Here is a 16,640-nt window from a genome sequence, read left to right as displayed (position 1 = left end):
CTCATGTCTATATCAAAATGATACACAGCATGTGCTAACATGGTGAAAATATGGCACTGTAATTGTGGAAAATAATGCCAGTGTGTATACAAATACAGCATCTTTTTTTTACCCTCAAAATCTTACAAGCACACTTCAGAGTATTGAAACAGAAAATTGTAATTTAATAACAAAGTCAGGCATTCAGACTTGATAGGAGACAGCAGTTGTACAAACATGGATGCCTTCCATTAAAGGCATTTATAAAGCAAATAAAAATACAGATCTGTTTTGCTTGAGGATAAGCAAAAATTATGTGATGAGTATGAAGCAGAGAGGCACAAGTATCACCAGGCCACAGCAGCAGCAGAAACTGTCACACTATTTGAAATTTAGCCGTAGTGTGAGCCGGGGTAGCGAGAGTAACTGTGTACCTGCACAGATATAACCGTGATTGTAATAATGAAAATAAGAACACTGAAGGCAACTATGATGCTTGACACAATGTTAAGGATGCGGGCAGTTGAGCCATAGTGTCGGGCACCTTCCAGGTCCCCAGCCACCTTCCGGTCTCTGGCCTGAAAAGACAAAAGCACATCTCATAATCCCCATGTGGCAAATTTTCCATTCCATTCCATTCTCCCTTTCCCATCCACAAAATATATAATTTTGATTGTACAGTCATTGTAACTCTGAACCTTTGTCTTTAAGAATGTCCAGAAAGTTTATGACACATCTAAATTATCTACAGTTTTCAACCTTTTATGTCATTTATCATTTTGTTTCTTTTATTGTATCATTAGCTGTCACACACAAGGATGATTTTATCAAACATCTTGAAATGAAGAATTTTTTTTGCCCCTGAACATTCGTTCATTCATTCATTCTCTGGACATTTATAGTCAGGTGTTACTTGGTTGTCCAAAAGCAGAAAAAAAGCAATCTGGTAGAGCAATCTGCTGAAAGTATGTCTCGTCCCTGCTCTTGACCATCAACCCATGATTTTGAAAATATAAATCCAAACCTTACTGCTGTTGTTAAACTAGAAACATATTCCGTAATACCATCCACACAATCTTCAGTTTTAAGCAGATAAATGTGTAACATAGCAAACACATGTTGGATATTCTGAGTCAGAATATCATATATCATATACTGACACACATTTAACTTGCAGTGCTTATCTAAACACTCCCACATTATTAATCGGTGTGCCGTTTTGCAAACTGGCTCTTGAATTTCTTTCCCCGAGAGTACCCGGAACTTTAATTTGATATTTAGTCGAAGCTCCTGAGCCGTGCTGCATTTTATGTTTAGATACCCATAGAAAGAAAAGCAGAACCTGTGACAAGTGACATGTCAAGTCATCTGTTGTGGAAAAGGCCTAAAAGCGCAATTTATGTAGCAAATATTAATAGAATATAAAATACTCCGTTTTTATTGCTAAAATTCTTATTTTTATGTCTAAATGTGAAAAACAGAAGATCAGTACATTAGTGATGTAATTCACAAGCAATTCAGAATTGTATATATAAACTCACCTTGATAGAAAAGATGAGAGCCGCCAGTCCGAGGCAGAATGGGTTTGAGTAGACAAAGCAGCAGAGGGACCAGATGATGTGGTCTTTGGGGGGCTCAGTGGTGACATTCACAGTGGTGTACTGAACCACTGTAGGTCCTCCAGGCTGTCCAGGGGGCCCATCATACCCCCCTGTCTGCAATGGGACAGCTTCAGCTGGACGTCTTGAAGGATTCATCGCTGTCAGCTCAGCTGTAGTTTGGAGTAGAGGGAGGTGTGCAACAACTTAATGCCACTGTTGTTGAGTTCCTTTTGAAGGTTTCTGGGGTTGGCACCAGTCTATTTTTTTGTTTTCCACCAAAGCCAATGAGACAAAAGCAAGCTGACCACACCTGGTAGAGAGTATGTAGGACATGACTTTTTGCTTTTGAAAAATCCATAATAGTCTGCAGATTTAGTTCAAAATTAGAATGCAATTTAAAAGCAGGAAATAATTTCACACCGTCCCTCTTGAAGACTGGGGTCACAAGATGGATAATTGGATAAATGGATAAACATAATTGATAGTTTAGTGGTGCACATTTGTACCAAATTTGCATCTGATAATTTCATCTACATCCAAATGTAAAGTTGATGGTTTTTTTTTGTTTGTTTTTTTTAAATTCTAACTGCTGAAATAGTATACCACCAGGTACAGGCAGGTAGGTGCCAGGTGTTTGACCAAACAACTGGGTCAAGCACAGAACAGATAAAGCTCTGCAGTTTTGGCAGGAAACCCACTAATGTCAGATTCAATTTGTTGTGCTGCTACTTATGCTGTTTTTCATCTCAGTTTCATTTCAGTTTGACGTTGCGCACTGTGTAAAACATCAATGGTCACAGCTGGAGCAGAGAAAAAAGACAAATGAAAGCTGCTGATAAGATTTAATTACAAATTAATTAATACAGGCATGAAGTACACATCACATCACATCTCAAGGAGGTTCACAACTTTGAACCTTAATAAGAATAATTAAAAATCAGTTATATTCAGAGCAAAAATGTAAGAGTTTACAAATACACAACAATAGCAGTTTACATGGACAATTTATTTTGGCTCTGAGGCTGATTTTAACGTCTCCTCTCTCATCTCTTCACAGTTGACAGAATGAAGAATTATGGCTCAACTCTGGTGAGTAGGAAATAATTAGGCTCCTTTCAAAACTTTGTCGCATTTTGTAACTTTTAACCTTAAAGACACCACACCAGAAGGGCATTTTTGGGGACTTGTTCATTTTAAAAATGAATACCATTTCAGATCAGAATGTATTAGTCACTGTGAATTTACTGGCAATTTCTATCTTACAAATTATGTTACTACTTATGTTACTAATGGCACTAAAACATAGTCTCTTTCTACATTTGAATAAGTGTCCAAAATTAAACAGATCAATTCATAACAGATTATTTTAGATTAAAGGTTGAAGTCACCTGTATATTGTATATTTTGTACAAAAAAGGCACTGAAGAGTGTTTAAGTTGTAAGGAAAATATCTCATCTTAAAACTTGCTCTTCATGAAATGCATCTGATGAGACATAGACGCCCACAATGAAACAAGATTTCTCTTTGCCATTTCTACTAATCTGAATTTACATATTGTGTTGTTTCATAATTCATAATTGTCTGCAGTGTTTTAAAATAGTCAGTGGTTCAGTCAAGCATGGAGAAAACTAGACAAAACTCATCATTGCCTGTACTGAAAACAAAACAATACCATTAGCAAAGCCATGTCAATCAGGTATTTTACCAGCTTGAACCCAGATTCAAAACTGAAGCAGCTGTCAGGAACATGTTGGTGAATTACATTTCTTTTTTGCCTCAAATGTTTTTTGAATGTTGACAGAAGGAATTCTGAACGGCTGTTTGTTTTCTTTAAATTTTAGCAAAGCGTTGGATTATAAGAACATAGTAGTATACACAGACAACCTGAGGAATTATTGGAAACAATCATCACTTAATATACTGCTTCACAGTGGTTGGGATTAATTCATTAAATTTCATTGATTACTTTCAAGGCCTTGTGTGGCAGATGTCAAGTGGTATAACCAGTCAATGGTCAAAACTAGACACCATGTCTGTTTTGGTTTGAAAAAAAAAAAAGAAAGAAAAATATTTGTAATTTTTTTCAAAATTGCTGCTCACTCAAGACAAATTTGCCTCATCAGGCTTTATCACAAACCTTGAGCTTCTTGAATGTTGCCAGCTTTGAGAATTTTGAAGAAAATCAATTGTTTGGATTGGATTAGAAATGAACTAACCCCCACCCTGACAATACATGGTTAGTATTTAAGTCAAGTGCTGTCTGATCTTGTTACTGGTAGTAGCAGTTTGTAACATAAGTGCATTTGTTCTTAGAGAAGGGAGAGGGGCTGCCCCTGATAGACATTTAAGGCATCACATCTTAGAGGACGCAGCGATGGCTGAGGCTCCTGGACGGCTGTAAACACGCACGGTTGAGTTCTGAAGAAGACAATGGTAAGTTCAGTAAAGTCTTAAATTGCTTCATTTTGGTCACTTCTCCTTATTCAACAGAATGTTTTATGTTCACTTATTTGGAATTTATCAAAAATTGGAAAATAACCATAAAATCTGTGGAGTGATCAGCCATGACATCAAAACTACTAATGTCTCTACCAAAACTTGTGGCAACCTCTCCAATAGTTGTCTAGACATTTCTCTAACTACAACCTTGAGGTTGTATGCCTATTGCAGCTAATTAGCATGTGAATTCTTAAGTTATAGCCAAAAACATGTTTTTTGATGTCACAATCACCCTGACCTTTGCCTAACATATTCTAATCAGTTCATCTTTGTGTCTAATTGAATGTTTGTGCCAAATTTGAAGATATTCCCTCAAAGCACTCCTGAGAGATTGCATTCACAAGGCCAAAAACATGTTTTGTGAGCTCATTCCATGCCTTACAAGAAAAATATTAACGTCTGGTTTTTTATTATTATTTGTTATGAAAACCTGAAAATTATGAGATACCCACTTTTAGGAAACAAGGACAAACAGCCCCTGCTGCCACTTCATTAATATACCATACTAGTACAATGACAGTAGGTCAAACTACCACCTAATGTTTTGAAGTAGTAACTAACTATGTTAAGTAGCCTAGTAGATCACTGTTGTGGTACGGCAGCAATACAATAGAGTAGTTTAGTAATTAAATAATTATAAAGTAATTAAGTAAATTAGTCATGGGAGGGGGGCCAGGCCCCAGTGCTAACATTGCAGTGGGGATTCTCTCTGCTAGTCCAGGTATTGGTAACAGGTAGGATTTGAACCTTAGACACACTGCACCATAGGCACCTTACAAACCCACCACGCCACCAAGGACCTTTGCATTGAGATCTTCTCTCAAAACGCTTTTCAATCTTTACTTTGAGTGTTGTACTTCTAACTTTGGAATCTAACTCACGTCCTCAGAGCTATAAAGCAGGTGTCTTATCAGCCTGAGCTATTTAAGTCATATGGTTATCAGCTGTTTAACCCTAACCCTAACCCTTTCCCTTTACACTTAAAAATTCATTACTTCATCTAAGAATCAAACCTTCAAGCCTTCGAGTTTTTACATTTGGTCTTTAACTTCAAAAATCTTTGTTTCCTGCAATGTTTTTGTTTTGTGAAATGCTGTGTTGTAATGTTTTCTCCTTCAGGACCACCACAACATTAGAATTTGGTAGTCAAAGGTCAAGGTCATTGTGACTGCACAAAATACATTTTTGGCCATAAATTCATTCATGCTAATCAATTGCAGCTGGACTGGTTTGTGGAGGAACACAACCACGAGACAGTAATTGTAGTGTTTACCTTCTGGGCCTCTGCATTGTATTTGTTGAGAAGGGTCTGAACCCTGTTAGCATAGTCCGGATGGACAGTCTTCAAGTTCTCGACCTACAGGAAGAAACAAACAGTGAAACTTAAAAGGCCCCGAAAACACATCAAGTTCTCACTAGTGCTGAATAAAAAATTGAAATATTACAGAAACTGCAATAGAGCCAAGTGCAATCTACAAATGGAATGAGCTGCAGTTTTAAAGGATGAAATATGTTACAATATTCCATTATAAATTATGCATCATGGTGTTACATAGATGCCCCAGGCTAAAAATCAGATTCTCCAGATGTAAGGGAACATTCTTGTTTAGTACAGACCCCAGCAAAAATCACATCAACATAATTTTTAGATTTTTTTTCCTAATGTCAGTGAAATTCAGTGATTAATCTAGTCACATCTGGATTATTGTAATTCCCTGTGTTCAGGGCTCAGCCAGAAGGCCATTTCTCATCTTCAGTTTGTTCACAACTCTGCTGCCAGATATTTAACAGTTTCTAAGAGACAAGACCATATCACTCCCATCCTTGCTACACCTCATTGGCTACCTGTTAGGTATAAAATAGATTTAATATCTTTTACTAACTACTTAATTAAAGCACTGCATAGCATCTCTTCTACCTACATCATGCCCTGTAAACCTAGCCAATGTCTTGCTCCTCAGGTACAACCCACACCTCACCTCGCTACAAAAGGAAACTGGCCATTTTCCACTAGAGTCCTGCAGCTGTGGAACTCTTTACCTGAAGAACTTAGATGAGAAAACTCAGTTCCCTCTCTTGTTTCTATCCATCTTTTATCACTTGTTTTATTACTCACTGTTTTGTTAGATCTAATGTAACCATGTTAAGTGCAACACAAATAATATTTATTATAAAGACACTAAAGCCAAGTTTTCAGGGGCCTGAAATTTTTTCTCAACATCCAAATTGAATTGCCCTAATAGGCTGACAAAGTTTGTAACATTGAACGATTTCTTGTCTGCAAACTGAGAGACCACAACCAGACCACAGTGCAAAATGAAGTGCATACTTTAGCAGAAAGTTATAAACAGTTCTGCAGAAAGCCACAGTGGTTCGAGTGGTTGTGGACTGCAAACAGTGGGGGTGGCCAAAGTAGGCCTGGGAAAAAACAAAACAAACCGTCTGAATGGAAAATAATGGACTCTTTAAATGTCATCTATGTTAGTCTCAACATCTCTGTGGATACTAAAGACCAATGCAATAAATTCTAACCCAGTAAATCTGGGCTGTATTTGAAGAATTTGGTTGTTTTGCTTCTGTTGTCACATATACATTAAAAGATTTCTATGGGGTTGAATTTCAGACCTTGTTTATTTTAATCTCTATAGGACTGTGCTACATAGTATTGAGAATATCATTTTCTATCATAATTATATAGATACTGAACTTTACATATCTCTTTCCTATGATAATTTTTTCCTGTTGAAAAATTGAAACAGGTGCATCAGTCTGATTAATAAACCCTTGTCCCAAAAGTCACTTTTTTGACAGTCCACAACAAAATTCTTGATGATCTTATTATTTGTTTACAAATCAGTAAATGGCTTATCGCCCAAATTTACAATTTAACTGCTTGTGCAGTATAGAAAACAGCCAGACCTCTATGATCCACTGAGAGAAAAAATGCTCTCTGTTCTGATCAGTGAAGATTTATCCAGTTATTATTCTGTCAGTTTATTGGGACAAATTACCAGATAATGTAAGGTGTGCTCCAAATAATATTCTGCTTCCTTCTAACATTTTTATGGATTTTATTTTGTTTATATGTCTTTGTTTTCCTTTTTTATATCAGTATTAACCTCAACAATTGTGTATATATTCTAACATTTTCTTTTATTATTTTATTTATTATTTCACATTAAAAATTTCTGTGTTTGTTTTAAAGTTTTAATGTTTGTAAGCACTTTGAAACTGCCTTGTATGTATGCATATAAAACATTTATCTTTCTTTACACCACCATAACCACAGATTTCCTGAGTGCAAGTACAGTTGGTATTTCCAAAAGTTACGTCCTGTTTTTTTTCATTATGTTGCATCTCTGCATATACGAGATGCAACACCGAGTTAGTCATAATTTATTTTTAAAAATATATAAAGATTTTAATAGTAGATTAGCCATTTTAAGAGATGTCTTGTCACTGCTCATCCATTCTAAATGACCATGCTTTTTAGAGTTATAAAGCACAACAACATTAAAGACAATAAGGTGAGAGACTGTAGTGCTTGCACTGAGTGGACAATACAAAGTGATGTAGACTCACCATGCGTTTCTGGATGAAGAGCTGAGCTCCCTTCAGGGCCCCTGCCATGTTCTGGCAAAGTCTCTGGCGCTCCTCTTCATTCAGCACCTGGGTGTAGAAGGCACGAACCTGCAATCAAACACAAAGACAGGATGACACACAAAATGAGGTTCATTTAAATGAATTTCATACAGAATCTGTGGCACTATTTCAACAGTGCCCTGCCAATATACTGTATACACTCATGAGACCAAACATTATGATCACTGCTGAAACAAATAAAGATTGTCTTAATGATGGATGTCAAGGTGTGGGATTTATTATAGTCTATTCAGTCAACATGTTGGATGCAAATGTATATTGTAAAGGCCTCTATGTGAAGGCAGCATTAGTTGATTTTGTGTGAATAAAACGTTGACATGTCACAATATATTATGGCAAACGTGTTTGCATTTTTACACATTACATTAGCATACATTTAGAGTCATGCTTCTGCCCACCCACAAATCCACAGCCAATCAGAAGAGAGGCTAGAGACACAGAACACCCTATTGCTGCCAGATCTCTGCAGAAGCATGAGAGAGGAGATGTAAAACTATACTGAGATAGTTTTTGGTATTTAAAACCACAAATATAAATTTTTATGGGTGTCAAATATTATGCTGAAGCCATAGCTTATTACACTGCTAATCCTCACAAAATGTATAAGAAGCTATACAGTTAAGACACTTTTGGATGATATTTGATCATTGTGTTAGGTTAAGTGGTCTACTATTGGCCTTTCTGTCTTGCTCACCTTAATGTTCTGTACAGTTGGAAAAGCATATGAAGTAGTACATGCAAAACAACAAACCACAGATAACTTGACCACAGAAAGCATGCCCATAAAATTGTGATTTGATATTTACCTGTGTGACATTATCTTCATCTGCACTATTGTAACGGCCCACATCTGGAGACACCTTGAACTTGGACTCCACAAACCGAGGCTGGGTCTCTGGAGCACTGAAGCTGTTGGGATAGTAGTTCGGAGCTCCACCTAGAGATCAGACAGACCAGGTAGTCAGGTAGAAAGGAAGAAAAAAAAAGGAACACTGAGGGTCAAATCCTGCATCATACTGCAATTACAAAACAAAAAGCATTATTGTAGCGAATAATTTTGATCAGTGAATACAATGACAAAATGATGCCAGAGACTCCAGGTTTTAAATATGACATGCTCTAAACATTGTATAGTATGTTTATGTGATTTTAATGCATGCTATGACTGCAGTGCAGTGTGCTCTTTAATCATTAAATAAATTCATTAATTTCTGCGTACATTATGCGTTAAGTGGTTTCTCAGTAGACAGATATACTTAAGATGGATATGGATATATAGACAGAGAGACCAAATGTGACATCCTCTGGCCAAGCCTTGGTACTGCATTTGTATGGAGTATATCATCATCTCAACCTTTTTAACTACAGTAATTGTTCAAAGGTATTCAGGGTTTCCCCAGGGATATTGGTGAATGGCAAGGTGCAAACCAGTAACACTCCAATATTGCTAAAACTGCAATTATGTATAACTACACATATAAACTAAAATCACAATATTATACATGTTGAAAAATCCTTGTTAGCACAAAGGAACAGACACACAGACTGGACTATGACTTACCTTGGTTGTCAAACATGCACATCGGACCATCACGCTGGTAGTTGGCCACACGGGCCCTGAAGGGACAATTTACAGGGATCTGCAGGTAGTTGGCTCCCAGCCTGTGACGATGTGTGTCTGGGTAGGAGAAGAGACGACCCTAGAACGAAGACATGGGAGAAGACAGAGCATTGATCCACTGTAGATCTCTGTAATGTCAAACAAGGAGTTCACACTAAAGGCTGGAGCTAAAAGAACTAGCTACTTCAAAGTGTTTACAGCCATTTCAAATGGCCATGCAGAAAGGCAGGGTGAAAAGCTGGTCTTCATAGAGAGACAGGAAACATGATGTCATTTAAAAATGGGGATAACAGAACATATTTTCACATGTAAAGTGCTACAACTTGTTGTATTTCAATTGAAAAAGCTGGCTCCAGTCGCACTTACACAAAGCTGACTGATAATGGTGTGAAGTAGGTGTGAATGTCCGATCAGTTTCTGAAGGTATCCGATAAGCAGTTTGGACAGAGTATAAAGTCAGCTTAAGCTAGCTTTGAGTACTTTATTCACAAGCATGTAGTCCAGCTTTACCTTTGCTGGGAAAATGAAAACATCCTATCCTGGCTAGTACCAAATAATCTCACTGAAATGGCTGAACATGCACCACAGACTGGTCCATCATGGTTATATAAAGTTACAGGAAATGGAATGTGTTTTTAGTGCTCAAAAACTTGTTTTCCATGACCAGGCATCTTCAATATGAAGGACGTAATGTAAATTGACAGGATAAGTAGTACAAATGTTTCCCTTTTGTTCCAACAACAAATGGCACCAGGTGCCATTTTTTACACAACTGAAAAGCAATATAAACAAACCCTTTCAGGTTGTCAAGAGAAAACCTGTCATGGTGTTACCTGCAGCATCTTGTCAGGGCTCGGCTCAATGCCTGGTGGCATGTTGCTGGGGTCAAAGGCCAGCTGCTCCACCTCTGCAAAGTAGTTGACTGGGTTCCTGTTGAGAACCATTTTGCCCACGGGGATCAGAGGGTATTCTTTGTGTGACCAAACCTGAATGAGAAAACCCCATTAGATGAAAGACAGTGAAGTGACACAGCCAGGGAAGGTTTTGACATGTAAGTAAGCCCTTGCTCAGCATCCCCTCATTTCATATTTGTATAAACATTCAAAACTAGAACTTACTTTTATTAACCAGATGGTTAAATTACTCGTTAAGTAAAGTCATGATCACAGTCCAAAGCAGAGTGATATGAAAATGAGGCTGCCAAGATCAAGTTCTCCACATGTACATTTTACAGCTGCCCAAGGGATGTATTATTCATGGTTAAACAGCTTTCACATAAGCTCAGAACTTCTTACTACAATAAATGCCTGTATATGCTCATGACTTGAATTTTTTGTAATTTCTTTCAACAGATAACTGGTAATGGCATTCTCTGACACCACAGTAATTTCCACAAATACACTTTTGTATTAATAATGTCTTATTATTAATTCTCTTTGTCAGATATATCACTCAGTGTCTTGGTCGGACTGTTGTGGGACTATCTGATGCAAGTTGATAATAATGCTGTCAACCTACAAACACTCCTGCAGTTCCATACAATAAATACACGTAAGTAATGAAACAGGTTATAATGAAATTGCATTTTTACAACTGCACATCTCAACTTTATCGCCCAGATTGTTCTGCTATACCTTGGTGAGATCAAAGGGGTTGAACTGGAACTTCTCGGCCTGCTCGAATGTCATGACCTGGATGTAAAAGGTCCAGGACGGACAGTTGCCATTGGCAATGGCATTAAACAAGTCTCCGATAGCATAATCTGGGTTGGTTGAAGCCAAGCGGTCTGCCTCCTCCACTGTCAGATTCTTTATTCCTTGATCAGTCTAAAAAAAACATGACATGAAATGTAAGTATCGGCAAAATCCCAGGAAGTAGATCTGTAAAGGTAACCTGGGCTCAAACTGACCTTGTAGTGGAACTTGCAGTAGACGCGCTCCCCATCAGCATTAACCAGTTTGAAGGTGTGAGAGCCGTAGCCATTCATGTGGCGGTAACCATCAGGCAAACCTCGATCACTGAACAGGAAAGACACCTGCACAGGGGACACAGGATGAAGGACAAGATAATGACAGTTCTGTGGCAGTTAATGTTGACATAAACCAAGCATAAAGCAACACTACACTACAACACTAAATTACTTAAGAATATAAGTAAAAATAGTCATCAATTACATCATTTACATAATTTTCCTTTTTGAAATATTCCTCTGTACAATGACTACACTCATGTTGTTTTCAACAACAGCAGCAGCTACCTGATGCAGACTCTCAGGCCTCAGACTCCAGAAGTCCCACACCATGTCGGGGTCTTTCATATGAGTTTGGGGATTACGCTTTTGGGAGTGGATGAAGGATGGGAACTGCGGGGGGTAAAAGGCACAGGTCAGCGTAATATGTTTTACACTTGATTCAGGTTGACAAAAATGTGAAACATGAAAAAGTGTTTCTGGTCATATTCATCTTACAGTACAAGTAACTGTTTTAGTCTACATATGTTTGTTTTTGAAATGCATTAAATTTTTGACAAACTGTTCTTACATTTATTTGCATGTAAACTGTAATGTTGAGCACTGTGCCCCTCAACTACTAAGTAAATACTAAGCCAGTTCTGGTCCATACATCTCCTGCACCCACTCACCAGCAGGGCGTCCCTGATGAAGAAAATGGGGGTGTTGTTTCCTGTCAGGTCCCAGTTGCCCTCATCAGTGTAAAACTTGACAGCAAAGCCTCGGGGGTCTCGTACTGTGTCTGCTGATCCTGACTCCCCCGCTAAAATAAAATGAAAATATTAAGAGATAACATTTTATTCATATATTAGTGTATTAATGTGTCAGAACTGCACAAATATTGTATTGTATTATCAGTAAATGGCAACTACTTTAACACTTAATCATTTAAGTTAGTTATCAAGCAAAAACACTAAAAAGTCATGATGGTACCGAGCTTCTAAAATGCAGCTCCTTTCCCTACATTATATTAAATTGAATATCTGTAGGTTTTACACTGCTGGTCAAATAAAACAAGACATTTGAAGACATGACCTTGGACTTAAGCATCATTCATTAGACTGTTTTAATTTGAGTTAGAAGGGAAGGGGTAGTGTTTGGAGCTGTGATCTCAGCTGATAAAATTAATACAATTTTCCTAAACACTCTTGCAAGTGTAACTTTAAGTGAAAGTGGCATCATGCATCTTCCAGTACCACTCAGGCTAATCTTACTAACCATTCAAGCCAATGAGTGTGCCAAACTAACATATTCAGGGCATAACCCAGTTGTTGGAGAGAGATAACCAGTGTGGTGCCAGTTTCATACAAACAACCATCAAATTAGCCTATATTTAAACTGTAGTTGCCCTTATACTTATTTGATACTTTCTTTTCTAATATCATTTATAGCTGAAAACATGTCCTTACACCATGTTGTCAATTAATATGTGTGTTCTCCTGAGGCAATGAGTATGTGATTGTTGTATAGTTACACACATTTTTTATGGGGGTAGCACAATGAAAGAAAGAGCGCTCGGAAGACAGACACTAAATAAATACACAACCTGAGGAGCAGCTGATTAAACTAATATGTTTTCTCAACATAACAGTACCTGCATAAAATAAAGCTAAATGAGTAAAGAATGCACAACTACAATTAGTAAAAATCTAATTGTGAGTAGCATTTTCCAAACCACTTCTTCCACGGGAAAAATGACACAGGTTTAAAATCAGATTGGAAAAAATAAACAATGATACAAATACAGATACAAATGTTGAGGTGGAAATAAAAATGTACAAAAATACATGATCGTCATCTTTATACAAGTTATTTTAGGTTTGCTGCGTACATTAGCAGCAGGAAACATAACTGTGTGAGGATATAAAATTCAGGGGACAAATCATCCCATCCTTAAAATGAATCCTAGATATTCTTGATATTTTAGGGGAAATTTTAACTTGGAATAAATAATAATAAGGTATGAATCATGCTTGAACACACTGCTTATTCTTACCCACGGTGGAGAAGCGGACAGCAATAGGTGTGGTCTTGCCGACATGCTCAAACACCTTGGCCTTGCAGTAGCGGGTGATGTCATGAGTCACCTCAAAGTAGCCGAACGCCCCTGCATCATAAAAATATTGAGATGCGTCTTTTTTTTAATATCAGCTTAGACATGTTTGGATTAGATATTTGTAGCTGACTGCTCAGACTAGCTGAGTGTTACTGTATGTAACTAAGAACTGGAAAGAATGCAGCTCCCTCTTGAGTAGGCCAACAAACATAATTTGTACAGTATCTGCCCTGAATGTGACCCTAATCTGAAAATCTTGCAAAGATTTGACCAGAGTTGAATCATTTCTCACTACAAAGATTGCATTAGAATACAAAACAGGAATAGTTTCAAATTACAAGCAATAAAGGTTGAGTTTACTCTAGTTCACTTATTCTATGATGAGATATTTTTAGATTTATTTAATAATTATGACAATTTTCGACTGTATTTTTAGGCAAAGTTCATATTCAGTTGCTCTGTGTTTGGACATAGTTAGACATTTCACAAGTTTGGCTTTGTTTGTAAGATTAAACACAGGCAACATGTTTATTATTCCTCAAAGTAATGTACTAAGAGAAGTATTGTTTCAGTGTCACATTTGGTAACAAAACTGAGGTACTGTGTCTGCATTTGTATCAAAAAGCTAGCAACACACAACTTTGAATAGTACATATTTGCTGTTTACTGAAGGAGGGGATGAAACATGTAATGGGGAAATTGATCAGGACATGAAATGACAAAATGTAATGTGTGTTATGTACAATTTCAACGTGATATAACCACCATAGAAGTGACAGAACCAGCTACAATGAAGAAGCTCATCAGTGCCCACTCACCTGCACCTTTGGCATGCACCACTCTCTCTGGGATTCGTTCCCTGTCAAAGTGGGCCATCTCATCTGTGAAGACCACATCTTGGACCAGCAGGGGGCCCCTCGGTCCTGCAGTCTGCAGGTTCAGCTTGTCGCCAACAGGATGACCAGCCCCTGTGGTCAGCGTATCTGTCTTCTGATGTAAACAATGTTGGCATTAAAGAAAAAAATTTAATCACTTAGATAAGGTACATATGTTAGGCCAATTACAAAGAGCTTCATGTGTGCATGTATCACTTACATTTACAAGTACTCATTTGGCAGAGGCTTTTATATAAAGCGACTTACAAGTGAAGGACAAAACTAAAGCTTCAATACAGTAGGAGACCCTGAAATCAGTACTAAATCTATAGAATTTAATAATAATAATAATTTAATAATTTTATAAGGCATGTGTAACAAGGTAAACTGAAGAGGTAAACTGAAGAGGTAAACTGAAAGTGCATAGTAAGTGCTAGTTAGCATGTTAAGGTGTTATAGGTGTTAGGAGAGGAGGTGCCCTCAGAAGAGATGAGACCTCAAAAAATTCTGGAAAGTCCTGTCCACGTGACGGATGTAACATGGTCAGAGAAGGATAGTTGTTCATTAAACATGACACCCAGGTTTCTCACAACCTTACACATAGAGGTGGTGTATACTGCGAAGAGAAGGGGCCCCAGTACTGATCTTTGGGGCACCCCTGTGGGAAGGGAGTGGGGTAAGGACATTTGTCCTTGCCATGAAACACTGAAGGAGCACCCAGTGAGATAGGATTCAAACCAAAAAAGCACTTTGTCAGAGATGCCCATATTGGAGAGCACAGACAAGATAAGAATGAAGGACTGAGCTGCAGCTCTAGCTGCTGTTTATCCTCAACAGAGCAGATTCAGTGGAGTGGCCGCTCTTAAAGCACAACCCACAGTCTAAATTTTAAGTCATGCTGCAAACAAGTCATTATGTCTTAACAAAACCCAAAGATATTCAATTTGAAATAAAATAACATGCAAATCAAAACTGCTGCAAATTCATTTTCTGTTTATTATCTAAACTATGTGTTTAATCTCTAACGTTTAGAGATTCCCCCTTATATAGTGCTGAGACAATAAGTTCACATACACATGGTAGATGACTGACTTAAATTTAGAATATGGAAGCAAGCAAATGCAAGCACACCTATGCAACCAGCATGACACTGATGGTTGCACTGTTGCACCACAGACAATACATAAACATTGGTCCACCAAGTTGACGAGCTCAGATGACATTAACAACCAAAATGAAACTGTTCCTTCCTCAGTTGTTTTCACAGCTGTGAATAAATTTTAGAGGGTGCACGCTGCTTAGCATGAGTATTGTCATTAAAACATTCAGACCGCCTTCGATGTGCTGCAGAGCTGCCCAAGCAGCATGAAAGAAAAAATAGCGAGACAAGTAAACGAGCAAATTAAGAATACGTAGTGGTTGCAGGTTGGACGTGGCTTTAGTAAGGGTAACTTTATAGGTAACACTAGCTGTTTGCTCTGTTGTGCCCTGGTTACATAACTGGCGGGGCTGAAGTTCACCACAAATATGCCTCTGGACAATGACCTACTTCATATCTTTGCACTGAGTTACGCACATTAAGGTCATTTCAGCTGCATTATTTACTGAGAAACAGTTGGTGGTTACTTGTGATATCCTTCAGAGGCCAGTTTAGCCTGTGACGTTAGCAAACGATTGTTGGCAGGTTTGCTAGTGAGACAATTACAATAATGCTGATTATACACTGCCAAAGAACAAGCAGTTAACCAAACACTGAAGCATTTAGACAGCTTATATTAAGATGTTTGCGAATTGTGGCTTCGTTGTTGAGCGCATGCTTCGCCGATAAGATAGCTTCAGGTTTAGGCTGTTAACGTTAGCTATGTTACCCTATACGACCTCTCACCCATTTACCCGAAGTCAGGGAGCGCTGCGCAGCAAAAACTCTTAAAATGCATAGCATATACATACCTGAGACCCCCTGTTCTCCTTCCATATCTTCATTTGATCGGTAGCTTTGTCTCTGTTGTCGGCCATCTCGACAGGTCAACAGTACTGGACGTCTGGACCACAAACTGTGCTTCGGAGAAAGACGTTATTTTTCTATCCCGACGCCTGAAAAATCTTCCTGGACTTTGCCCAATGTGAGCCCGCCCCCCTGGTGCCCCTCTCCTCTGATTGGCCGACATGAGAAAACTGACCTACTTTTGAGACAAGAGGAGAAAGCACCAAACCAAAGATCGTCTATTGTGTTTACATGATGCAGCACTTTATTGCTTTGACTTAGTTTTCTTACAGAATTTCAATGTATAAAATATTAATGCAAATAACTTAAGACCTTATAAGAAAACGACCTTT

At 37.9% G+C, this 16,640-nt stretch overlaps 2 protein-coding genes across 2 annotated transcripts; both read right to left on the bottom strand.

Annotated features, from left to right (window-relative positions):
• Positions 1-141: 141 nt before the first annotated feature.
• LOC108883045 (dispanin subfamily A member 2b) lies at positions 142-1,742 on the bottom strand. The gene is made up of 2 exons (XM_018675910.2): positions 1,521-1,742; positions 142-557 (listed from the first exon to the last, which is right to left on the bottom strand). Exons 1-2 carry the CDS (start codon positions 1,734-1,736, stop codon positions 372-374), a joined length of 402 nt encoding a protein of 133 aa, XP_018531426.1. The 5' UTR covers positions 1,737-1,742; the 3' UTR covers positions 142-371.
• A 661-nt stretch (positions 1,743-2,403) lies between these two features.
• cat (catalase) lies at positions 2,404-16,425 on the bottom strand. The gene is made up of 13 exons (XM_018675907.2): positions 16,254-16,425; positions 14,247-14,418; positions 13,369-13,479; positions 12,005-12,135; positions 11,622-11,726; positions 11,274-11,399; positions 10,999-11,190; positions 10,198-10,350; positions 9,305-9,443; positions 8,550-8,680; positions 7,663-7,770; positions 5,354-5,437; positions 2,404-3,999 (listed from the first exon to the last, which is right to left on the bottom strand). Exons 1-13 carry the CDS (start codon positions 16,317-16,319, stop codon positions 3,934-3,936), a joined length of 1,584 nt encoding a protein of 527 aa, XP_018531423.1. The 5' UTR covers positions 16,320-16,425; the 3' UTR covers positions 2,404-3,933.
• Between the last annotated feature and the right edge of the window lie 215 nt (positions 16,426-16,640).

Source organism: Lates calcarifer, linkage group LG10, assembly GCF_001640805.2.
Source record: "Lates calcarifer isolate ASB-BC8 linkage group LG10, TLL_Latcal_v3, whole genome shotgun sequence".
NCBI classification, from domain to species: domain Eukaryota; kingdom Metazoa; phylum Chordata; class Actinopteri; family Centropomidae; genus Lates; species Lates calcarifer.
Note: the sequence above shows the minus strand (reverse complement) of the source record. Positions and strands in the feature narration are given on the sequence as shown.